At 33.1% G+C, this 27,220-nt stretch overlaps 1 protein-coding gene across 7 annotated transcripts; it reads left to right on the top strand.

Annotated features, from left to right (window-relative positions):
* Positions 1-1,110: 1,110 nt before the first annotated feature.
* Positions 1,111-22,183, top strand: LOC126723302 (uncharacterized). 7 transcript variants are annotated; one of them, XM_050426647.1, is made up of 14 exons: positions 1,111-2,517; positions 4,642-5,737; positions 5,853-6,125; positions 6,236-7,336; positions 7,406-7,948; positions 9,626-9,759; positions 10,544-10,593; positions 10,660-10,763; positions 14,212-14,838; positions 15,908-16,012; positions 16,201-16,908; positions 18,101-18,168; positions 19,208-21,671; positions 21,938-22,183. In XM_050426647.1, exons 1-13 carry the CDS (start codon positions 2,003-2,005, stop codon positions 20,943-20,945), a joined length of 7,062 nt encoding a protein of 2,353 aa, XP_050282604.1. In that variant the 5' UTR covers positions 1,111-2,002; the 3' UTR covers positions 20,946-21,671; positions 21,938-22,183. The 7 variants fall into 7 exon arrangements, with proteins under 7 accessions (XP_050282604.1, XP_050282601.1, XP_050282603.1 ...); XM_050426644.1 differs by having other exon boundaries at positions 6,239-7,336; positions 10,544-10,763; XM_050426646.1 differs by having other exon boundaries at positions 9,671-9,756; positions 10,544-10,763.
* The last annotated feature ends 5,037 nt before the right edge of the window (positions 22,184-27,220 follow it).

Genomic DNA, 27,220 nt, shown 5'->3' with positions numbered 1-27,220 from the left:
AAATAAAACAAAGGAGAAGAAGTCGCTCCATTTGAAACCCAGACTTGAACCTAACCTGGAAAGCCATTATTCCCATATCTACAAACGTTTGATCAGAACCCATCATCCAAGCAGTTCTATGAGAGAACTTGAAGGCTCGCGCGCACACCACGTGAAGTCCGATCGCGTGGTTGAGATGGAGAAAACTTCAAACACTTCTGCAAAGAGTTGTAGATGCTTAAAACCCCTAGTGAAAGAGGGAGAGAAGACTTGTACTAGGCAAGAGGGAAAAAGCTCCTACTGAGGGAGAGAGAGAAACTTTCTCTCTCCTACAATCCATAGGAGAGAGAAAGTTCTTGAGGTTTTGGTTTTTTCATTTTAAATTTTCGGAAGCATAGTTCTTACCACTATTCTCTCTCTTGGAAATGCTGAAGGTCAAAAGAAAAATAAAAAATCGGCTAACATACATCACGTGAGTGAAAACAGTACACAGAGAATCTAGAGGGTCCTAGTTTTGATGGAAGTCTAGTGAGAAAAGAAGCAGAAGAAGCAGAAAAATGGAAGCAAACCCAATTCTAATGGCGAAGATCACTGTATCAGTGGTTATAGGAGGGTTTATAGTGTTGTTAATGCAACTCTATAACCTTTTGGTTTTGAAACCAAAACTTCTCAGAGCAAAACTTCAAGGGCAAGGTATAAGGGGACCTTCTCCTTCTTTCTTCTTTGGGAACATCCCTGAAATGAAGAGAATTCAACTCCAAGTTCATTCAACACCAAAAACTACTGCTACAAAGGAGTATTTCCGCCCTGATGCTATTACTCATTACCGGCCTTCCACTCTCTTCCCACATTTACAGCAGTGGAGAAATGAATATGGTACTTCACTTGTATTTCCTTTCTTCTTTTTCTTCTCTCTCTCTCTCTCTCTGTAACTACCAAAGTAGGATGAAATATAATTTAGGGAGTTGAAAATTAAAATACGTAAAGAATAGTAACAGTAATAACCTCCCAGTTATTATAAAAATATTTTAATGATATTTCTTAATTTTATATTCTTATTCTTTATTTTATTTTTTCATCCACACTTTTTTTTTTCATCCTTTTTTTTCTCCTCCACACCTTTCCCTTATCTCTATCTTCACTTTTCTTTTCTAGCACTTCGTCTGGAGCTCTATTTTCTCTGTTCTTTTTTTTTCTTCTCTAGCACTTCGTCTACTCAGAGCATTCAAGAAGCTCTCCCTCTCTATCTCACACAAACAAATTCTCTCTCATACACACATAGATCATCGAGTCCCGGCAGAAAAGTGGAGATGGGCGTTCTACATGTTTTATTTTTTTGTTCTGGTTTGATTAGTTTTATTTTGTTGTTCAGATTTCATTAGGCTTATGAGAAAGATTGTTTTTGTGTTTCAAATCTTTCGATTGGCTTTTGTGTTTTTGTTTTGATTGTGGTATGTTTTAGCTTGTAACCGTTGAGATAGAGAAACACTGTAGCCATTCTAAGTCTAAAAAATGAGATGAAGAAGCTATTGGAGTCGGTTTTTGGGATGTTTTCTCTCTAAAATTGGCTTTAAAGAAGCCATTGGAAATGTTCTTATCATTTTTTAGCAAAAAATTTTCGATTTTAACTAAATAAACAATTCCAAGACTCTAATTTTACGGAGGGAATGATGGTGGGTGTGCAGTGGCTTATATTAGCATTTCGTCGTCTCTTTGATATCTTTTGTTTGTCTAGTTTACTTACTTCTTGCCAACTCCTTTTGAATACATGACATTCTGTCTTAGAATCTCAACTCTAACTCGCCGCCTGGTATATGTCTTAGAATCTTAACTCAAAGAAGCTTAGCTAGTAGGTGTGCTATGGCTTCCCCTAGCATACAAGCTGCTCAATGGTTTCTTTGATTTCTCTTCTTGTTCTAAAAGATGTACTTTGCTTGCTTCTTGCAAATCCGTTTGAAGACATGACATTGTCTGTCATATATAGAATCTAAACTCAAACAAGCCATGTTGTAAGTACTTACCAATGGCATCCACCAGCATTCAAACTGTCCCATCCCCTATTACCTCTGCTTTTTCTAAACCCCAACCGAAATATGACGTTTTCCTCAGTTTTAGAGGAGAAGACACCCGTTGTACGTTTACCGACCATCTATATCGTGCTTTGGAATATAAAAGGATTATTGCCTTCAGGGACGATAAAGAACTTGAGATGGGAAAGCCCATTTCGCTGGAACTCTTGGAAGCAATCGAGAAATCGACGGTTGCGGTCATCATTTTCTCTAAAAATTATGCATCTTCCACATGGTGTTTGGAAGAACTTGCAAAGATTGTTGAATGCAGGGATAGAGGGATAATATTGAGAGTGTTGCCCATTTTCTACTATGTGGAACCTACTGACGTGCGACATCAGAAGAACACTTTTGCAGAGGCCTTTGCAAAACATGAAAAGCGTTTCGAGGAGAACCCAACAAAGGTGCAGAAGTGGAAAACTGCTTTAACAAATGTGGCCAGTCTCTCTGGAAGGCATTTGAAGGATGGGTAACGCTTATTGATTTGCTTCTGATGAGTTTTTTTTTTTTTTTTTGCCTGTTTTGACTGCATTACTTAATTACTTTAAATGTAGATGTTAAAAGGTTAATATCTTTAATACCACAAAAGCATGAATTATGTGTAGTTTTATAAACAGCACTACATACATACTATTGCAAAATTAAGAAAAAGGTTGTCACTAATTTAAATTTCAAGATTTAGTTTAGGTTGTCATCAAAAGTCTTGTAACTAGACAGTAGAACTACATTTAAAAATTCTTCCACTAACTTTGTTGTAACTATTGAATTATTGAAAAAAATAAAATAAAATTTTAAAGTGGTCACTAAAAATATACGTGCAGCTACGAGTCTTATAGTTCAACTAGTACCTCTTAATATTTGTAATGAAAATGTCCATGATTCAAATCCCCTTATTCATTGAAACTATTGAATTATATATTTTCAAAAAAATGTATATGTTTAGTTGGAAAACTAGGGAGAAATATATATATATATATATATATATATATAGAGAGAGAGAGAGAGAGAGAGAGAGAGAGAGAGAGAGTAGTTTTAGTGGATAAAAAAAAAAAAAAAAGACATACAATGTGGTGTGTGTAGGAACAAAGAAACACACACACACTATATGAATAGTGTAATGTAAACCAATAATTGTCATATACAACATTTTGAAGATTTAGAATTTTGGTCATTTGATGTTTTTTTCCTTGAGGGTCAGTGGGTGGGGGAGGGTGGTGGGGTGTTATCATCTTGGTAGTTTTATTTTTATTTCAATCCCATTGGAAATTTTGATCATTTTGGAGGTTTAATTTCAAGGTCAATTTGGCCATTTTAGGTTCAATTTTCGATAAATTTGGATTTTGTAAGGATTTATTTATTTTTGGACATTTTAATCATATTGGAGGTTCCAATGTTATTTTTGGTCATTTTATAGGTTAACAGGTGTTTTGGCTATTTTGAAAGTTTTAGAAGTATTTCGGTCATTTGAGATTTTTTCCCTAGGATTTTTGTTATTTAAAAATTTTTCAAAGGTATTTTGTAGGGTTTCAAGGTTATTTGGTTATTTTTATAGATTTGGGATATTTTTGGGACACTTTTGTCATTCTTGAGGTTTTGAGAGTATTTCACTAATTTTAATGTTTTAGGTGAGATTTAGGAGATTATGAAAGTATTTGGTCATTTTGAAAGAGAGGATTTCAAATCCAATTTATAGGTTATTAAAGCATCCAAACAATAGATTTAAGAATCTAGAATTTAAAATACTCTTATGTATAGAATATAAATATGGAATCAAGACATTCTAAATCCATTGATTTAAAATCCAGATCTAAATTCAAATTCAAGTATCCTAATGCAACCTTGTTAAATTCCTTCATTCACTTAAGAATAAATTGTGGCCCAATATGTGATGCTAATTGCTACATCATGTGTACTTTGGGCAGCCATTCAAGCCCGGTTTCAACAAGTTTTATGGGCTTCTACTTAGGATCTTGAAATGAAGATGATTTTCGCTTCGGTCAATACTCAATAGTATGGATTGTATGGGTCTGGCATGTGTCCAGTGGCCAGCAGCCATTAGACCTGTTAGGATACGGACATGTGTCTAGTTTTGGACATCTGTCCGCATTGCAACGTGTCCAGTGGCGCTGGCCACTGGACACAAGCTCCACCCGGATTGTATTCTTCTTCTTTTTGTTTTATTCTTTTTTTGTTTTGAAAAGAAATTGTCAACAGATTGTGTACTAAATGACATGGCATTTGAGATTTTCTAGTTGTTGAAATTTAGGTTTCAAATAGCCAAATCAGAATTTCAATTAAATTGCAGTTTTTTTTTTTTTTTTTGGTTTAAAAAATAAAAAGAACATCTATGTTGAATAGTACAATAGTTGCTGCTTCAAGTTTACATGAAAAGCCATGTTTTCTGTTCTGAGAACTAATAATCTACTTCCATGCACTAGGATTTCGACAAGCAAATTGAGCTCGACTGTGTAGTTTAGTTCAATTTTAGAGCTCTCTCTTTTATGAGATGAACAAGCAAAACATCAACATTTGCATGCTACATCTCCAATTAGTTTGTTTTGACACAAAGATTTTTGTAATATTTTTTTTATAGGGTGCCTGAGGCAAACTTTATCCAAAACATTGTTGAATGGATAGATTTGAAATTGAATGAGAAACGTTCAAATGATACTGAAGATGGTCTTGTGGGAATAAGCTCTCGTGTTGAGGAAATGATTTCATATTTAGATCTGGAATCAACTGATGTTCACTTTATTGGAATATGTGAGAAGAGTGGTATGGGCAAGACAACTCTTGCACGAGCTGTTTTTGATAAGATTCTTAAACAATTTGAAGCTTCTAGTTTTCTCGAAAATGTTAGAGAGGAATCTAAAGCACATGGTTTAAAGACTTTACAAGAACGACTCCTTTGTGATATAGGAAAAGGGGGATTAAGGGTAAAGGATGTGCATAAGGGAATGCAAGTTATCAGCGATATACTGCATAACAAAAAGGTTCTTATTGTTGTTGATGATGTGAGTGAAAGAAGTCAATTAGAAACATTAGTAGGGAAGCGTGATTTGTTTGGCAAAGGAAGTAGAATCATTGTAACTACTGAAGACAGAGATTTGTTGGCAAGTTATGAAATTAAAATTGTATATAAGGCTAGAGGACTAAATGAAGTCGAAGCTCTACAACTTTTTAGTCTGAATGCCTTCCACAAACCTCATTGTGAGAATGATTTCTTGGAATATTGCAACAATTTTGTTGAGTATGCTCAGAGAATTCCTTTGGTTCTTAAAGTTTTGGGTTCCTATTTGTATACTAGAACAAAAAATGAATGGGAAAGTGCTCTGAATCAGCTAATAAGAGCAATACCCCATGAAAAAACTACTAAGAAACTTAGAATTGCTTTTGATGGATTGGGGGCAGATGAGAAAAAACTATTTTTAGATATTGCATGTTTCTTCCAAGGGGAGGAGAAGAATCGCATTGCTGATATACTAGAATCTTACTTCTCAGGCATTAATCCAATAAAAAATCTCATCGACAAATCTCTAATTACTCTTGTAGTGGGGGAAAAATTGTGGATGCATAATTTATTACAACAAATGGGTTGGGAAATTGTTAGTGAGGCATCAGATGAAGCTGGAGAACGTAGTAGGTTGTGGCATTGTGATGACGTCCTTGATGTATTAAAGAACAATACTGTAAGTGGATTATTATATAGACATAAATTTAGAGAAGTATATAATTCTACAATATATTCATGCAAGTTTTTGCTTTATCTAGCGGTATACTAATCTTACTATTTTTGTTTACCAGGGAACAAAACATATAGAAGGCATGCTATTAAGATTGCCTCCAGATGATGAAGAAGAATTGAATGCTGAATCATTCTCAAAGATGAATAAACTAAGATTGCTCAAAATTTGTAAGGTGCGCCTTTCTTGCCTCAGTTATCTTTCTAATGAGTTATGTTGGTTGGAATGGCATGATTATCCTTTGGAATCATTGCCTAATAGTTTTCAGCCTGGCGAACTTGTTGAGCTCATTATGCATCGCAGTTGTCTTCAGCAACTTCCAAGTGAATTTAGTGTAAGATTTTCACTTTTGCTGTTTTTTCTTTTCTTTATTTTTTATTTTTATAAAGTTTAAGTTCTTGAATGCTTAATTTTTTTTTATCCCTACTTAATTTTTCATCACAGAAGTTGGGAAAGCTAAAGCTCATTGACTTGAGTGACTCCCAAAACTTAACCCGAACTCCTGACTTCACTGGATTCTCAAATATTGAGAGGCTGAATTTCCAAGGTTGTACAAGATTGCATGAGTTGCACCCTTCTGTTGGAGGTCTTAAAAGACTTATTCTATTAAATCTAAAATATTGTAAATGTCTTGAGAACCTTCCATCTGAGCTCAATTTGGAATCTCTTAAAACTTTAATTCTATCTGGCTGTTCAAGATTTAAGAAATTTCCCCGTATTGGGAGAAACATGAGAAGCTTGTTGAAGCTTTATTTGGATGGGACTGCCATTGAAGAACTACCACCAACAATCGGGCGTCTAACTGGCCTGACCTTATTGAATCTTCAAGACTGCAAAAACCTTAAGAGTTTTCCGAGTGACATTCATAGTTTGACATCGCTTGGAATTCTCACTCTATCAGGATGTAAGTGTCAACCACCAAAAGCAGGGCATTTGCTTGGGCTCTCTCCTATTGGATCCTCAATTGGTGCCACCCGCACTTTTCCACGACTAATTTTATTTCTTTTTCTATCTTTCCTAGCATGGCGATACACCTATCTCAGAATTCCTATATTTGCTACAACTGCTTTGTCAACATATTGTTTCCACAATGCCCGGCATCCTGAACCAGGGCCCATCAACCTGTTGTTGTCTAATTCGTTTTCAAAATTAAGCACTTTGGTAACTCTAAGTCTAAGTGATTGCAATCTGTTGGCACTCCCTGATGACCCTAGCTGCTTGTTGTCAATAGAGTATTTGAATTTGAGCAAAAATAATTTTATATGCTTGCCCGATTACACTTCTCGACTTTCAAAGCTCAAAATTCTTTTCTTGGATTATTGTAGCAAGCTTAAATCATTGCCAAATGTTCCATTAAGTACAAGGTTAGTTTCAGTACAAGGATGTACTGCGCTTGAAAATTATTCAAATCAAGTTGTTGTATGGACTTTGGGTGTAGCAGGATTCACTATTATTACTTGCCTTGGCTTGGCCGAGGATGAAGATGGCACAATTGTTGAGGTTTCTTTGCTAGACATACACCTATTATGGCAAAGATACGTGAAGGTATCTCTTTCTCTCACTTGTCACACACACGCATGAGCATCTTTTACAGTTGTTTTTAATATTTTACAGGATCAAATTCATCAAATGGAAGGCTTTTGCCATGTTTTACCTCAAAATGAAATTCCAGAGTGGTTCAAGCATCAGAGGTTTGGGTCATTTGGACCAATCCCACTACCTTCAAATCTCTTTAGTAATAAAAATTGGAAAGGAATCGCTCTATGTGTCATTTTTGTAGTTCCAGCACATTCGAACGACGTTTCTCCTGGAGAGGATACAAAATACTTTCATGAGTTTTATTGTCTTTTGGACAAATATGGAGATCTTATAGCTTTCAAGGTTCCTAAGGAAACATATGTTGGTTCATTTGGACTTTGGCTATATATATCGCATGCGAGGTTTAGAAAACATTTAGACGGAGGGAGTTGCTTTACCCCTTTCATTGGAACCGACAGCCCGGATATTGAGATTAATATGTGTGGTGCACGTATTCTATATAAGCAAGATATGGGAGAATTTCTACAGAACTTAGGCCAAAAAATTGTTGGGAGTCCTAATGACCTCCGTGGAGAGCTTAACTCACACTCACACTCACAGCTTTCAAGATTGTATCAGGTCTGTTCCTCTTTATCAGTCTGTCACTAAATTCAAAATTGTTATCATATCTCTTCCTATATTTTTTTAGGGACTTTAATTAGGAGTAAATATAATATATATAAGGACTCCACTTTAGCCAAAGCATAAAATTATGAGTTTGAGTCCAATATATTATGTAATATTAATTCCTCAACTTATTCCATAAAAAAAATCCTCAATTTATTTATCTTTTGAGTAGTGTTATAGGCACTACAAATTTTACTATTTTGAGTCTCCAAATAGACATGTTACTAATTGTAACAACTAGTTGCAGACCCAAGCGATGCATGAGAATATATAACTATTTTATAACGTGGTATAATGTATGATTTATTCTCCAAAACATACTGGAGATATTATTTTTAAAATTATTTTTCATCTCTCCATCTCTGCAAATGTATCATTATATTATTTTTAGCCTTTTTGAAAAACTTAGTTGCATTAATTTGATTGATATTATTATTATTTTTTTTTGGTGATAAAAGATAGAAATATTATTCTTTTTTCAAGTGATCTATAATATTCAAACTTTTGTATAGTTTGTTATGGAGAGAGAGAGAGAGAGAGAGAGAGAATAATCACCTTTTTTTTTGGAAGAGAATATGAGACAAATAACAAAATTATATAAAAGAAGATGAGTAGAAGAGTATTCAAAAGAAAATGTATAGTTATAAACACCAAATTATTCAAGTCATGCTATGTATTAGAATAACATTGAATCATTTTGTAATTTCATAGGATAACCTGTAACAAACAAAAGAAATAAAATCAAAACAGATAAAAAATTAAAATATAAACCAATCATATCAACCTATAGTAGATTAAACATAAAAATTCATTAATTTAAATTAGAGGTGTAATAAAGAATTAAAAATCCATCAAGAGAAAGACTATATATATATATATATATAGAGAGAGAGAGAGAGAGAGAGAGAGAGAGAGAGAGAGAGAGAGAGAGAGAGAGAGAGAGAGAGAGAGAGAGAGAGAGAGAGAGAGAGAGAGAGTATTCACCTTTTTGTGCGAAAAAAATATGAATTGAATGGAAGAGAAAATAACAAATTTTTATAGTAAAAAAAAAGGGAAAGAAGAAAAGTCAAAATAAAAGGAAAATGAAGGATGGACAAACCATAAGGTTAAAGTATAGAGTAATGGAGAGATAAAAAGATAAAAGTAAGTAAATGTTAGAGAACGTGTAATTGTAAAGTGGGAAATTAATAAAGAGAATAAATAATTAAAAAGGAAAGAAAAAATATTGAAAATAGGTTGATAATATGGCGCTAATGTAACTCAACAGGAGTGTAGCAATATTAAACGCTACTTTTTAGCTTTTAGATATATATTCAAATATTTATTTATGATTGGTTGAAACCTAGATCGTTTGATCATATTTATTACCATATCAATTTGCAAGCTTTATGTGGTAAATCTTAGCATTTTCTTATTTTTCTTTGCGTGAGACTTCCACTCACATGTGTAGGTGTAGTAAATCTTAGCATTTCCTTATTTTTCTTTGCATGAGACTTCCACTCACACATGTAAAGCCTACGCCAACTAGCAATTGCGAAAAAAATTTATCTTTAAGCTTACTATTTTTGTACGTGTTTTGTTCTTTCATCCATTGAACATTTGAAGGCTATATATTTCTGAATTTTACAGGTGGATTGGGCACGAAACCATCTGTCTGATTATATCTTTCCTCAGATTGCGTCTCCACCACGCTGGTTTGCTTATCAAAATGGGCCCGCCATAAAAACGCAGTTACCTGCAGATTTGCATGATCATTCAAGGTGGTTGGGTTTCACTATATTTGCTTTGTATACAATTCAGATGAAAAATGATGGTTTCAATTACAATTGCTAGGGCCGGCCCAAGGCCTAGGCCTGAAGCCCCTTCCCAAAAAAAAAAAAAAAATCCTCCGAGGTTATGCTTCCAAGGGTTAAAAGTCCAAATTTTTATAAAATAATATATATATATATATATATATTTAAAGGTTATGCTTTTTTTTTTATTAGTAATGTTGAGAATACTACAAATTTTATTTATGGCTTACAAATTGCCATGTTACTAAAGACAAAAAAAGTGATTTAAACATTCATTAGTTAGATCGATGAATTTCATCAATGAGAGTCAATGTTATATCATATTGTGAACATTTTATAATACTTTTAAGTGCATTTTCCTTTCTCATTTTTATTTAGACTCTCAATGTATAAGACCAATAGAACCTTAACCTAATTGAAATCCTAACCGTAATATATTTTTATTAATATTTATGTTTCAACTATGATATTTAATTCTCTACATGAAATTAACATTAGTTTAATTGGTATTATTTATTAAATTATGTATTTAATGTATCAAATTAACTTTGATTTAATTAATATTAAATAATTTTATTTAATTAATATTCACATATTATAAGTTCTGAATAAATTTTTTGCCTTAAGAAGGCTCCAAATAATATTGGGCGCCCCTGACAAGCAGGATTTCAACAAGTGTTTTGTTACCACACTTCGATGCAATAGATATGAAATTTGTTAGTCAAATCATAGATATGTTTTTGGATGCTTCCAGGAGGCCTACCCCCGTGACAGAGCTTCTACCAAGTAATGAAACTATACAAGGGGAGTGTACTTCACGAGAAACAATATTTTCAAATCAAGTAATGGCTGCAGGCACCTCAAAAAAAGTAATAGCTGCAGGCACTTCAAAAAGTTCAAGTCAAGGGTCTCTTTATTTAGGCAAGATATCAAGCAGCCTTGAATGTTGGTTAAAACATAGGCCACATTTGCAGGTTTCTCTCTCTCTCTCTCTCTCTCTCAATGCACGAGGTCTTGCTATGTGGCTCTCTAATTTTGTATTTAGTTTTTTTTTTATCCTCTTTTTATTTAGTTTTTTTACTGTTACCCAAAAATTCACGTTAATGTATTTTTACCATTATTTTATTAGTCTCTCGTTCATTTCTTGAGTTTACAACACACCTTTCTCTTTTCTTCATGTCATTTAGCATACTCATCATTTTAGTATTAAAACAAAAGAAAAAAAATTAAAAAAATTCTAATTAAGGACTAATAGTAATATCTAACCAAATAAGGCCCCAAGGAGAGATAGAGAGATATGAAAATGTTATGAATTGTTAAATGAAACGCATTGTTTCACTATTACCAAAATAAAAAACTTGAGATTCAATATATATATATATATATATATATATAAGCAGAGATCTCATATAGGAGTGCATGAAGTTCTGTCATATGGCATTCTAATTTTGTATTTAGCATTTTTTTACCTCGTTTCATTAAATTTTTTTTACTATTATCCTAAAGTTCATATTAACGTATTTTTACCATTATCTTATTAATCTTTTATTAATTTCCTGAGCTTACGACACACATTTCTCTCTTCTTAATGTCTTTAAGTATACCCACCATTTTAGTATTAAAAACAAAAGAAAAAAAAATAATAATTAAGAATTAATAGTAATAACTAACTAGATAAGACCTAATGAAAGAGAGAAAGACGTGAAAATGTTGTAGATTGTTAAATGAAATGCACTGTTTCACTATTACCAAAATAAAAGACCTAAGATTGAAAGATCATTTTTAAGAGAAAGAGAGAGGAATATGAGGAGCCGTCACCTTTGTTATACTGGTCTCCCACCACCATCAGGCCAATGAAATCCCAATGGGTAATTTTTTTTTTCCTTTTAAATTAGGAGCTTAAATATGATTTAGGCTTGGGTTATTTGATTGAATAGTTTTTGTCTTGAGTATATAAGTAGAGAAAATATTAATTTGGTGTGAATCGTAAAGCCATATTTTACCATGGTTTTAAATCAACTATAAGTCACATTCATATGCACTTGCTCACACTATTTCTTAATATCGCACTATTGATGAGGAGAAGATGTCGAAAGAGTTGGGTATACTTTTATTTCATGGTATGCAATGTGATCACAACACAAATTAGATGATTTTTATGATCTTGTTACTCTTGCATTTATTTTTTGTTTCATGATTTTTTTTTTTTAAAATTAATCTTACCTTGAGAAGGCTACAAATGTGCAGTGAAGCTACTAAACTAATTTTTGATATCTCAGCTTCAAAAAAAACATTTTTGATATCTCAAAATGTATATGTTTCTTTACTCTAATTTAGTTAACTTTTTTTTAATAATATATGTACAACAGTCTTCAAAACTGTCTTACATAAAATATCACAAAATTATTTGTGCATTGCATGGGCAACTAACTAGTTGTGAAAACTCTCTCTCTCTCTCTCTCAAAAAAAAAAAAAAAAAAAAAAAAAAAAAACTAGTTGAGAAAAAAATTGAAAATTTTCATGTCTCTAAGAATTAATGATTCTAGATTAAATTAACTCGAGACTTTTATTAAATCATTTGTCTTTTGTGGGTTCAAGTGCACACATAAAAACCTATGCTTAAAATAAATAACTACAATTTGGTCTTTTATGCTTACATTTTAAATATTATAGTTGTCAAAAAAAGAGAAAAAAAGAACAATCTAAAGACTATTGACTCAATGATGTGGGAGGCTTAAAAAGAAAACTAGTTTAGTTTTATTTTTTTTTTGTAATTCAATTATCTTTTTATTGGTCTATATATATGTGTGTGTATATATATATATTCTTTAGATCCTGGTAGTTTATTAAGTTATTATATTTTATTTCCCAGGTTTATTAGGATTTAGAAGTCTATATATATAACCAAAGTCTCGTACTCCTACTAGGAGGTTTATATTAATGAATAAAATTTCTATGGAAAATGCCTCATGGTCTGGTACACTCCAGCAAATTGTAAGTGTAGGTTTCTAATATTTGGTGCTAACTCTAAGTAGGCCTAAATGCTGACTTCTAAGTTCTCTATCTTTAGTTTTTAGTTATTTATTTTTCATGTTGAATTAATTTGGCTTACTTAAACTGAGAGCAAAATTTGACCAACTTGACCAAACTAATGAAGCATTGTTGCAGGTCAAGCCAAAACTCTTGAAATAAATTAAAAAAAAAAGAAAAAAAAAAAAGAAAAAAAGAAAATCCTTTTTCATGTTTTATACCCATAAGAAAATCTAGCTTTCAAAACCGAGAAAAAAGAGAAAAAACACACAAATATCTTGGCACCACCATGACCCACCCCTAATTGGCTACAAATCCCCACAACTATGGTCTTCAAACCCAAACCGAACTAGTTGGTCTGATCAGATTAATTGAGAATTGATGATGCTATTTTTATATGTGAGAGAACCAGATATTTAAATAATCTGAAAAGAACCTCCTGAACCAGTGGTCGAATAAAAAAACTGTCAAAACGGTATGCTGGTTCAATTTGGTCAAGGCTTTAATGAAAAATAATTATGGTTCAATTGGGTCAAGGGTTTCTAATAATTGAGATATGGGGTCGTGAATTTTGAACCTGAGACCCCTTAATCAAGAACAATGTTTGGTATAGTAACCAACAGACCGGTTAGAGTTGTTGGTTTTTATAATGAAAAAAGAAAAAGGAAAGCATTATTATATTTATTTTAATTTTACATGATTTTTAGTATTTTTTTTAATGGAGATTAATAGTGTTTCGATTTATTATATCACCTCTCTCTCAATATATTAAATATTAGTAAATTTATTTTATTTGTAAAATCTACTTGTAGTTTAAGTATTAAGGATTTATTTTTAAAGTGAATTTAAAAAAATTAAATCAAAGAAAAGGATTATTATAAAATTATTTTAAAAAAATTTTGATGGAGGATTATTATAAAAAATTTATGCTTATTTATGTTTTGTTATTAATTATTAACGATATATTATCATGAAAATTTATTTGAAAGTTTGTTTCTATTTTTTAAAGATATTTTAGTCATTTTTACTAATATTTACATATTTAATACATTTATTTTAATTTCAGTTGATTACTAAATTAATTGTGGCCTTTAATTTTAATTTAATACATTTAAAAAATTTCTACAAATTTAATACATTTCTATCTTTTAATTATTTCTAAATGACCTTTAAAAATTGTTGTGTCCTAAATTATAAAACTAACATGGGGTATATATATATTTATATATATATTAATTTTCCTTGTTATAAACAATAAATTTCTGCATTGAACTTGGATTTAAACTAGAATACGAGAAGCAACGTTTATGAGAGCCTCATATACTGACAAACCAAATGTTTCTTGATACAAATTGACTCATAATTGATTAACATTTTTGATATGTTTTCCAGGACCGCTACGAGGGCCCTGGTACTTTCAATCAATGTTTGCCTCAAAGTGAAATCCCAGGGTGGTTCAAATCTGAAAATATTGCTAGATCCTCATCAGTAACAATTCAGCTACCTCTAAATTTGTATGACAATCCTGAGTGGATGGGATTTGCATTTTGTGCTGTTTTCTCGTTTCAAAAGCATCCTATTTCCGTTCATATGAAAGATTCAGGATTTTCTTTTATCATCGTTTGTCATTTGAAGACCAACTTGGGTTGTATGAATCCATTATATGGCATCAGTGAAGAGGACGTAATAATATCATTACACCAACGGGCATTCCTTTGGGTATCATTCATTCCATCTGGGTTTCTTTCACCCAAATGGAGTCGATGCACTTCGGTTGAATTCTCATTTGTGAGCGATAATTCGGATGTGTCGGCGCTAAAGTGCGGGGTCGATCTTGTATACCGGCAAAAATTGGAATTTACTCGTATAATGGTACAATGCATAACCTCACACGATGGTCCTTTCACATCGTATGAAAGATTTCCCTTTTATCATCCTGATCAATTCAGTGGCAGTGACGGCTCTAGGGGAACTTCTGGTCACTATTCTTATGAGCAATTCTACAAAACTGCCGCCTTGGTAAGATTTCTATACTAAAATAGTGCAAAAAACATTAACGTAAAGGTGTTGGTTTCTTTCTCTAACACAAACCTGATCTTATTCCATTGAGATTGGCTTCCCACTTCATGATCCATATTAAATTTTAGAATAATGTTTATTACAGGAACGTTAATACACACACTTTTACATATGCAAAAAAGCAATTGAAACAATTTCCTAGTTGTGGAAATCGTACTTTGCTTTTTCATGTGTGTAATGGTGTGTGTAACAAGTTTTTCTCAAAATTTTATAAGACCTAATACCATATGTTCCTTGAAATATGCTTTTGATGATGTTAGAGATATTATAAATTTTATCACATAAATTTTATAAATTGATATTTCACTAATCAAAGAAAAATATTAAAACTACTACAAATATTTTAACAAAAAGGCCTACAAACTATGTATTAATGAATGTGATTGATCAATGGTGCCACCTCAATAATGTTATAAAATTAAATTACTTTTTTAGGATGGGAGATACATCAATTTGAAGACTCTAGCATCACTGATTTTTAAATACAACACAAAAAGTAATTAAAGCTAATTTACTTATTATGTTATTGACACGAATCCTAAATTCCATAATAATAAATCTTCAATTATATATACTTTTCTCCAACTACACTATTTTTTAGAATTTTGATAATTTGATAGTTGGAATAGGGGAGATTTGAATCTTGGATGCTTCCATGGAAACACCGAAAAGTACCAATAAGTTGAGCTACAAGACTCTTGGCAATATAAACTTTCTTTAATTAGTAATAAATTTCATTATTGATCTTTGATTTCAAACTAGAATATGACAAGGAACATTTATGACTTTTGAGCCTCATTTATTGACAACTTAAGTCTTTCTAAACACAAATTTAATCTATTGTCTTCTAATTAATGATGTGGTTTCAGTAACAGCAATGCCACCCTTGGTAGTATCCTTTCTGTTGTGGGTAAAATTTTCTTGGTCAACATGTTTATAGGGCTCATAACTATGTTACCATCACACAAACTTAGTCAAGCTTGATTATCATTTCTGATATGTCTTGCAGGACCGTTATAACAATCATAGTATTTTCGATCAATGTATTCTTCAAAGTGAAATCTCAGAGTGGTTCAGCCATGACTCGCTATCGTCAGATTTGTCACCTAAGTTTGTAAGAATTTTATAGTAAAATTGGCAATACCTTTAACATTTATATGAACTATTGGTTTTGCTAAGTGCATTTATACGGATTTGTTCGTACAAAACATGCCACCAAACAAGGATTATATAATATTATATTCAACACTAAACAAATATGATTAGCTCTCTCTCTAATTATGCGGTATTACTCTTTTGTAGGACTTTCATCCATCCACTTTGTATAATTTTTGTTTCCCTCCAAGTAAAATTCAAGACTGGTTTAGTCATCCGAATCATGGACACTCAGTGACAATTGACCTACCCTCAAATTTGTACCACGATAGTAATTGGATGGGACTTGTTCTGTATGCTTCTTTCTCCATCAATGGGGATCCAAACATCATCTTTAGCAATCTGGCATCAGGAAAATCTCACTTCCTATATTGTCAATGCCAAACAAGTATGGCTAATGTTGATAATCAGAAAATTGCTTTCTCCACCAATAAAGAAGAAATCACGTGGTTACTTAATCTAGGTGAATTCATTTGGATATGCTACGTACCAGGAAAGCCATTTAAGAATATGTTGCGACACTGCAGCCACATTGAGGCCTCATTTGAGAGTGATTGGTTAGGCGTGATAGTGCAGAATTGTGCGTTACAACTTTTGTACCAGCACGATCAAGTGCAGTTTGAGCAAGAACTAAAATACTGCAACAAATTGATTTCAGAGAATCGACAGCTTGTTTGTAAACAACAAGAGGATCAAAAAAAAATAAATGAACAATACCATGTTGATAAAGGACTTCAAAGAAAAATCTTTTCTAATAATAATATTGACTTTGAAGTTAAAATATTTCCAAGGCTAATTGAACAACCGGAGACTAATGATGAAACTGAGATTCAACTTGGCCAAAGTGACCTGCTGGTAAGTCATCTCCCTCCCTCTCTCACTCTCACTCTCATTCATTAGACAAAATACATTTCACTTGATTGTTTAGGATATATGAAATTGATGCTGACATATGCTTCTGATTTATTTATTCATTTATTAAATAACCAGCACATTAAGATGGTTCAACCCCAAAAATATTGAAAGAACCAGTTTTTTAGCCCTGTTAGGTTAAATGAATAAATTCATCATCTCCTAATAGCTTAAGTTTTTGAGAGAATCGGTAATTTAACATGATATTAGAGAAAGAGGTTTTGGGTTCAATCTCTTGTGTCCACCATACTTCACATTTATCAGTAATTTGAAGGGGGATTGTTAGATTAAATGAATAAATTCACTATCTCCTAATATTTTAAGTTTTTGGGAGAATTGATAATTTGACAAATCCAAATTAATTTTGTAGCGGTTTATAGATTAATTAAAAATAAATTCCAATATGTGATCACAATTGCTTGATTATAAACAACCAAATAGCAAGCACCAACATCCATAATATGACATTTTCCTCAATTTTTGAGGTGAAGACACCTACAATAATGTTACCGACTATCTATATTATACCTTTGAAAGATCACGAGCTTATCCCCTTCAAGGACAATAAAGAAGCTATGATGGGAGAGCCCATTTCTAAGATACTCTTGGATGCAATTGAGAAATCGAGGATGGGAAGGATGGCGATCATCATTTTCTTCAAAGTTTTTCACGTAGTGCTTGGGAGAATTTGTGTTTAATGCATGGAGGGAGGGATAAGAGTGTTGCCCATTTTCTACCCAAAAAAATAAATGTGTTGTGATATGTGGATTCTAGTTTTGTTTTGATTCGATTAATAACCTGACTCAACTTGGAAATATTATAGTTTTAAATGGGAGATAATGTGAGGTTTAGTCTATAGAATGGAGGCTTGACCCATTTTTAGCTATGCCGTTGTTTAGGATATAAATAATGTTGCTTCAGAATTAGGGTTTGATAAATTGAAATTTGTAATGTCACTGTTGTATTTTCTTTGACATAGTGAAAATCTTTGCAGCTCCATAGACATAGGCACATTGCTTAACCACGTAAATCTGTGTATGTAATTATTTATTTACACATTTTTTTTAATCTCTGTTTTCACGTCTCATTGGTTTTAGGCATTAGTTTAAATTCCTAACACGTAAAACGTTTCCAGGAGAACCAAGAGAAGGTGGACACTTCAAAAGAACTGACCAAAATCTCTGGAGAGCATTTAGAGAAAGGGTAAAACTTCTGATCTTCTTTTAATGAGAATCTTTTTTTGCTTGTTCTGACCGTAATACTTAATTAATTTTTCGTTTCAGTTTTGATTGTATTAAAAATTAAAATATATACTGTTTGTACACATCATTGTCCTTATGTGTTAAATTTGACTACTTACCGCATATAAACAATATCAAAATTCCTGAGGGGGACATTCTCCAAAAAAATAAAAAAATCCTGAAGGGGAAAATCATCAAAATTCAACAATTGATTGCAGATGCCATGCTCCTGAGTTTTGTTGTGAGAATAATGCATTGCTAATTGTAGAATTGCCAAGAAAAAAGCATCCAAGTAGATGAATGTATGTATGGTCAAGAACACTTGCTAAAACTGTGATCTGTGTAAACAGAATTTTAGTATTCAAAAAGTGAAATGATGTAAGAGAATTTAATTAGTAATACCTTCATAATCACCCAAAAAGACGAGAAACAACAGCAGTTAATCATCACCTATTGTCCTAGAGAAATATTTTTATGGTAGCAATTCCATGTTCAGCATGTTCACGTAAAAATTTGCAGAAAAGCATATTTTTAGAAAAATATTAGTAAAAAAGCATGTGGAGGAAACTAATTAGTTAGTTATACTGTTTTTTTTTTTTTTTTAAATGGAACTCGAGTTTCTAAAACTCAAGTTCCAAGTTTTTTCACATAGAACTCGAGTTTAGGAAACTCGAGTTCTGTACAAATGGAACTCGAGTTCCACCTTTTTTATTTTTTGTCCATGTCAGACTTCATCTAAAGAGAGAATAGGTTGGAACTCGAGTTTGTTAAACTCAATTTTCAAAACACAGTCCAACTAACTAAAATGTTTCATCCGCATGATCTGTAGCAAAATTTTTTCTAAAAATCTACTATTTGGCAAATTTTGCCGCATGTTCGCCGGATGGTCATTTCTATTTTGTTTTATACTCTTCTTGAGTCTTGATGATCTCTTTGTTTTCCAATTAAATGTTACTTATTGACGTTTGATTTATTTTCTCTTTTTCTTTGTTCAACTACAGTCCTTATGATTTACTACAAAAAATGGATCGAGAAATTATCCGTGAGGAATCAGAGGAACCTGGAAGATGCATTACGGCAAATAAATTATTATGTAAATTTGGAGAAGAAAGTAATTATACAGGTAAGCAGAGGCAACCAATTGAAATGGACGCAAAGCAAAAGCGAAACTACGCCTTAGAGAACATCGAATACGAGGCCTCGTCCACCACCACTTCCACCTCTTCTTCTTTAAGTCCTTCTTCCTCGTTCGACATCGCCGCCGGCGACGAAGACTTGTCGTCTATAGGCGGCCATCGAAGTTGCTCTCTCGACCTTCCTCCATTTTTTCACAACCAAAAGAGCTTCAGATTCGAAGGCACATATGGCGAATTCGACTTCATTTGTCGCTCTTTGGGCCTTTCCGGGATCGACGACTTCTCTATCCCCACCGCTGATTGGGAAGCCCACCGCTCCAAATCCGACCTCGCCACTCGCCTCCGCAACAATCTCGCTTCTTCTACTTCTACTCCTACTCCTTCGCGGCTCAAACCGGCTCAACCGGTAAAGCTCGATGAGGTTAGGGTTAGGGTGGGTTCTGTCACTGCGGGACCTAGTCAAGGAATCAAAGGAGCTCGGCCGCCGGTCCTCGCTCCTCCGCCTGTGGCGGGGCGGTCGGTGGCGGTTGATTCCACCTCAACTTGGGAGCTTTTGAAGTCCTCTGCTCCACTTGAAGACGAAGTCGTAGCACCTAACACTACGCGTTTGGGAGGGTACGCTGAAACGACAAGCTCTTCTTCTTCTTCTTCGGTTTTTTCGGAAGAAGAGGATAAGAAGCAGAACGAGAATGAGAATGATATCGGGATTGTTCGCGCAACGAATGTGATTCCAGTGTATAGTTTTTCGCCGAGAGGGAAATTGAGACGGAGTATTAGTTCGTGGCAAAAGGGTGAGCTTCTTGGAAGTGGCTCTTTCGGAACCGTCTATGAGGGCTACACTGAGGATGGCTTCTTTTTTGCTGTAAAGGAGGTTTCATTCCTGGATCAAGGAAGCCAGGGCAAGCAGAGCGTTTCCTACCTTGAGCAGGAGATTTCACTTTTAAAGCAATTTGAACATGAGAATATAGTTCAGTATCTTGGCACGGAAAAGGATGGAAGTAGGATTTATATCTTCCTTGAGCTCGTAACAAAAGGGTCACTTGCCAGTCTTTATCAAAAGTATCGCTTGAGGGATTCTCAAGTCTCTGCTTACACAAGACAGATTTTGAATGGATTGAAGTATCTTCATGATAAGAAAGTGATCCACAGGGACATCAAATGTTCTAATATATTGGTGGATGCAAGTGGATCTGTAAAACTTGCAGATTTTGGGTCCTTAGCAAAGGTAACCAAATTGAATGATATTAAGTCTTGCATAGGGACTCCATTCTGGATGGCACCTGAGGTTGTTAATTTAAAAAACCGTCCCTACGGGCTTGCAGCTGATATATGGAGCCTTGGATGCACTGTGCTGGAGATGTTAACGCGTCAACATCCATACTCTCCCTTGGAAGGCGTGCAAGCATTGTTTACGATTGGCAAGGGTAAACCTCCTCTAGTTCCTGATTCCTTGTCAAGAGATGCCCGAGATTTCATCCTCAAATGCCTACAAGTTAACCCAAATGATCGGCCTACAGCAACTCAGCTATTGGATCATCCATTTGTGACTAGACCTCAAAATTCCTTTGGACCTGCTTCTCCTCCCAACAGCATACAGTTATAAAAGCTTATGAACAATCTTTGATGTTTGTATGTATGTTTTGGTAAACAAGTACCACTGATCCCGCCACTCACTGCAGTTCTAATGTACATAAAGAAATACATGTCACATGGATTTTGTGATTATGGAAATTTCAGAAAAAGTTGTTGAAGATGTTTGTAGAATATTCACCGAGGCTTGGTGCTGCACTCTTTAGCTTCTTATATCACCAATCACTCAAACTAAAGGGATTGGTTTTTAAGGTGCGGTGAATTGTGACCTGAAGCGTATTTTCAAATAGAACAAGGTAGTTTACCAACTCACCTCATTTGCAGTGTTGTGAAAGATTGGAAGAGCCACCTGATGCTGCCATGTGGCTGAGTATTATGGCTGAGATTAACCCTTTTAATATTGATTTTGGAATTAGAATTCTTGTGAATTCTCCAGCATGAACACGTCATAACCAGTAATTTGCTTTTCAAGAAAGCTTCGATAATGATGTGATTATTCAGTTGGCTTATGGTCTTCGGTAGGATCATTCTCTGGAGTTTTGATTTATAAGGTTTTGTCCTAGTTTTGCACCAAACTAAATGTGGCAAGGCATGTTGATAGTAGCCTACTAATTACTGAATATTTGTGAGGCACATAGCTGCTGGTTCTATTCACGCCAGGCATGTGGTTGTTACTGTATTTGCCTCTGGACAAAATCTTCATATCAAGGAGCAACTTGGTGAACATCAATTTAGTCAGGTATTTGATAATTTTGAGTGTATGATTGTTTGGTTTGTAATATGCTAGCATCACACAATCACCAATGTCTCTAAAAAATATTATCATGCTATTTGTATGTTAACTTTTTTACCTTTTTTGTTTATTTTGTTTTGTGTTTTTTTTTTTTGGTTTGTTTGTGAAACACTGAGGGTATTAGGGGATTTTGTCTGTATGATTAGTTGTAAATTTAGTCCGATGTATATATGTAAATTTTGTCTGATTTTGTCCCTACTTTGCCATAACAGGACTGAAGGTGATTTTATCTCTCATTCTATCCAAGTTTTGTACCTGAACATGGAGTTACTCTCCGAGTGAGGAAAGCTTGACATTTCCTTGCTTTGAGAAAGGCTTTGGTGGTATAATAAGAAGATTAAAAATAAGAGACATGTAGACTATTTGTAGTATCTTTATGTAAGGGCATATTTGATGCACACATCTCGTGTCATTACTATGTAGCAATTAGAGAAGTTGTTATAGTTCCTTTGGTAACATTGTTTTTTACTAATCGTAAATATTTGAAGCAATAATGAACATTAATTGGGATGCTTGAATTTAGAAATAGGAGTCATAGTCTAATCTTGTAATACTAAGCAATTTCTAGCAATTCTCTCGTCTAAAGTCACCCTTTCTACAAGGGCAAAAGTTTTGTATGCATCGGACACATGAGATATATTTTCTTCTATCAAGTTTCAAGTAGACGATGATGTTTGTCCACAATACAAGATAGAGCTAGAGACCCTAGAGCATCTCATTTTTAAATGCCCATTTGCCATTATTGGACCAACTCTCATGTTAGAGGATTGGCAAACAGGGATGAAGCACACACTATTTTGTTGGTGGCAAAAGAAGCATCCATGTTACTTTAAAAGCTAGATTTTTGCTGGACTCTTCTTGTTTTGTCTCTTGGCAAGATAATTTTTTTGGCCCATAATGTGACTTCTTGGGCTGCGTTGTGTCCCATCTCTGCTATATTTAAATGGGTCTTTTGTCATAATAGAAATGGTTTCGGCCCCTAGGCATTTTGGGATTTGGATGGTTCAATAATTAGCATTATGCAATAATTGCAACTAAAATTACCATTTTAGTGTGAAAAGTAAAAGATTTAAGGTAAAAAAAATAGAAAGATAAAAATTACAAATTTAATAAAGTTTTTTGATTCAAAGTGAACTTTCCAGTTTAATCTTAACCCTTAAAAGTGGTATTACATTGCTATTGACAATGGCACCGAATGGCATTCTGTAATCTCATTTGTAGTAAGAATAAAAATGAAAAAAAAAAAAAATTTACTGTAGGGAGAGATCCTTTTTTGGCTTTTAAGTTTTGACTAAGAAACAGATTTGTAGTTATGGAGTGGTGTTGTTGCCAACATATCAGTAATTTGCTACACTATTTCTCATAGTTTTATAATTTAATTGTTATTTTTTTCATAGAATTTTTAACTTGTTAGAATTCAAATTTTATCTCATTGTAACTATCGATTTATTATTATTAAAAAAATAGAATTTAATTAGTTGAGAAAATAAAAAAGTGAAATGATACAAAATGTTGAGAAGAGACATAAAACTAAAAGTGAGGATAGAAAATATTTATGTTTTTCAGGATAAGTATTTGGTACATAAGATGTAAAATAATTATAAATATTTTTTGTTTGGTTAAAAAGAAAAAAAAAAGTTGGATTAAAAAAAAAAAAAAAAAAACCCTGGCAACCATAGTAAACAACTAAAGTCACGTTGTTTTAGTTACTCTAAAACTAAAACCCAGAAGTCTAGAACAGAATCTCGTTTAGAAAAAAAAAATTGAGCAGCAGGCAAGGCCCCTCAAAGCACCAAAACAAATTCACCTAGATACCTAGTGGCGGAGAGAGGAATTTTGGCTTGGGGGGCCAAACTATGGTATTTATAAATCAATCTAGATAAATTCAAAACATATACATACACAATTAGATTAACAAGAACTCGTTATCTTCCTAATATTTTTTTTCTAATGAGCATAATCTTTCTAAACTCTAATGAGTATACACAAATTGTCTACTTTACTCCAAACATGTACGAAAAATAATCTAAAAAGAAAAATAATTAAATTTTTAAATATAATGGAGTCAGGAAACTTGTAACTCAACTGATTGGACGTATAAATGAAAAAATTAAAAAAAGGAAAAATAATAATGGATGATCCTTGTGTATCGTTGTTTTTTTCTTTTCTTTTCTTTTTTTTTTTTTTTTGGGGGAAAGATTAAGCTATTTATTTTTGTATTTTTTTGGGGAAGCCAATTCTTTTTTTTTTTTTTTTTTTTTAGAGCAACTGAAATTTGGGGTGGCCGGAGTCAAGATAAACTAAACGGTATTACAACAAACAAGAAAATCGATTTCTATTTCTCTAGAAAACATTTTACTAAGGAAAACTAATTCATATTTATGACAAGAAGTTGGTGGAAAGTTTAGGCCGTATTCCGAGATTATGGTTGTGTGCCTACGTTGTAAAGAGCAGATCGACTGGAAACGCCATTATGGAAAGTACAAGTCCCTCACCAAACCTGCCAAATGGAATTTCCTTTTCCATTTCCTTTTCTTTTTCTTCTTGTCTTCTTCATATATATATATATATATATATATATATATATATATATAAAGTTTTTTTGGAAATAGTTTGGTTTCAGTTTTCAATAACGAATTAATATTTTTGGCAGTCAACGTTATTTCAAACGCACGGTTCATCAAGCTTTACCATAATCTCTGTCATGGTTTGTGTTTCTTTGACAATCAAAGCTTACAAATTGAAAAGATAGAAACTTGTTTACAAGTTGTTGAAATTTGTGTCGAATATTAAAGCAGCAGCTTAAGTAATGGCCTGTTTAGAAGTTTATAGAGGGAGGAGTGTAGAGGGGAGTAGAGGGTAGAAGAGTAATGGGGAAGAGAGTAGAGGGTAATGATTTCCTTCCACCTTATTTGGATGTTTTTAAAATTAATAAGGGGGAACGGAGTAATTAGCCTTTCCCCTTGTTTGGATGTTTTAAAAATTAGGATGGAGATGAGAGAAAATGATTAAAATAGACAAATTTACCCCTATTTGAAAATGGATTTGCAAAATTGGTCTATTATTAATTTAGAAAGGGTAAATTGGGAAATTTATCTAATTAATAATTTATCTACTCTACTCTCCCTCCAAATCTCTCAAATTTGGGGGAATTAAAAATGAGGAGTTAGAGGTGGTTGAAAGCCCCCCAAACCCCTCCAAACTCCTCTCCCTCATTTCTTAAAAAACTTCCAAATAAGGTAACTGAATTACTCTCTCTCCCTCTACTCTACTCCCCCTTCTTTTTTAAACTTCCAAATAGGCCATAATAGTTCAAAGTAACATTGAAGAAAAGAAGAAGAGGATGACAGATCAGAAGAAAATATGCTAATGTCTAAACTACAAGCCGTGCATACATTGAAAGCTATGTAGCCTAAATGTAGTATTAGTCTTGTACTTACATTCATTAAGTTAGCACGTGTAAAGTGTGTGAGTAGATGAGTGCGTGGATGACAGCTGTATTTTATTAGCGGTAGTTTCAGTTAGTTAGTTTTTCTGTTAAGCTTAGTCAGTTTTTTATTTTATTTTATTTTATTTATTTATTTTTAGAATAAAAAATAGGGGACTCGCGTGTGGCCGTCATTGTCCCACGCCCCACGGTAGTGTTGGTAAGCCCATGGCTACCACTAGCTCAAACTGGAACTCGGAAACTTTGAACCCACACATACCCTAGACTCTATTGGTTTCTGGGACTTTCAGAAATTACAATTACAATCCTTGAGAGAACTCGAACCTGAGATGTGGTGAAGTCTCAGCAGTTACCTACCAGTTGTATCAGACCCGCTAGTGGTTAAGCTTAGTTAGTTAATTCCATATTTATTAACGTCTCTGTATCATAGGGAGAATTATTTAATACTCCTGGAGTATTATAAATGTGTGCTCCCTCCTCTTATTTGAATTGTGGGTCCTACCATAAATTTAATTAGTAGAACCCACAATTACGTGAAAGGGGGAAGTACGCACTTATGATACTTTGAGAATACCCAATAATTATTCGTATCAAATCTACCATTAGATTACATCTTTTTATATCCTCCATACTTTCAAAATTTCTAAAAAATTAAAGGTCAATAGTTATGTCATTCATAAATTGTTTAAATTGCAAGTTTTTATAATTTAAAATTATGCACATAATATAAACTTAGAGATTATATAGTGAATAATATCCAATTGACACAAAATTTAACATGTGTATTAAGAGTGCAAAAAACTCGCAATTCAACGGTTATATTTTCAAAATATATAGTAATGTTTATTTTATTGAGTAAGATTGTACCTTTAGGCTAGCTACAACCAATTTTGTAATTAAACTTTGTCTAATAATAAATAGTTGCAAAAAATTCTATACAATCTTGAGATATTTAGCTAAATAAGTAATTAATAAGTAACCCATACACAGTAACTTCTCCAAGAGCAGGGCTTAGATGATTAATCTAATTTATGTGTAACATCTTCCAAAGCATTTTATTTTATTTTAAAGAGTTGAACCCATAATTTATACGGGTATCTTTAGCGCTCATGTAAATCCAAACAATATTGTCCATTTTCTAGGAAGTGCTTGAAAAGCCAGGCTTTATGTATGATTAAATTAATCTAATTCATGCCTAACATCTCCCAACTCCCAAGGCTTTTTTTATTGGGATGAATAACAAAACAAGGTGGGCTAAATTGAACACGTCAAGTTACACGTGTGGAAAGACCATTTGGTCCGACTTTATTTTTGTGACAGTTACACACGTGACTCCCATTTCACAATTCCAAAGTGACCTGACAAATTTAATTCTCATGTATTGAATGGAAGAGATCGAACATGAATGATATAATATTCTATGATAATACATGATAATAAAATTTATATTAATTAGTGATGATCGATGAGATGAGTTCAAATGAAAATAATATTATTATTATTACTTTTGAACCGTCATATATTCTGTATTCTAGTGTTTGTTGTTTGTATGCTTTTACCGGGTGTCTTTTCCTCTACAACAACTGAGGAAAATGTCGTACAAAACAACAAACACAAGTTGAAAATATCACATTTGTGTATTCGTTTGGATTGGGGTTTGCGTTTACAAATTTGTGTTTTCTGAATCTTTTTTTTTCATGCGTTTCAAGGTGTAATGCGGTTACTATTCATGAACACTAGCCACAAAGGTTGACTTTTCCATGGTGAACAGTGTATCTGTGCACTTTTCACGGATCCACAAATTTTACTTTTTAGCAACTTTTTCATTAAAAATTGGTCACACGGTACTATTCACATATTTAAAATTTATTTTGCTACAGTGTTTTTAATTTCAGTTTTCAATTTCAGCAAAAATAAGCTCAATCCAAACAGACCTGTATAGTTTTCTTTATGTCCTAGAATCTTAACTCAAAGAAGCTTAAGCAAGAAGGTGTGCAATGGCTTCCACTAGTATACATGATTTTGAAACTCAGACGATTCAATAAAC

The sequence above is a fragment of the Quercus robur genome, chromosome 4 (assembly GCF_932294415.1).
Source record: "Quercus robur chromosome 4, dhQueRobu3.1, whole genome shotgun sequence".
Lineage (NCBI taxonomy): Eukaryota > Viridiplantae > Streptophyta > Magnoliopsida > Fagales > Fagaceae > Quercus > Quercus robur.
Note: the sequence above shows the minus strand (reverse complement) of the source record. Positions and strands in the feature narration are given on the sequence as shown.

Coding starts and splice junctions, on each gene's coding strand:
- LOC126723302 (XM_050426642.1), top strand. CDS start 2,003: ATGGCATCCACCAGCATTCAAACTGTCCCATCCCCTATTACCTCTGCT. Junction 7,949..9,625: donor AGCTTTCAAGATTGTATCAG/GTCTGTTCCTCT, acceptor TGAATTTTACAG/GTGGATTGGGCACGAAACCA. Junction 10,764..14,211: donor AACATAGGCCACATTTGCAG/GTTTCTCTCTCT, acceptor TATGTTTTCCAG/GACCGCTACGAGGGCCCTGG.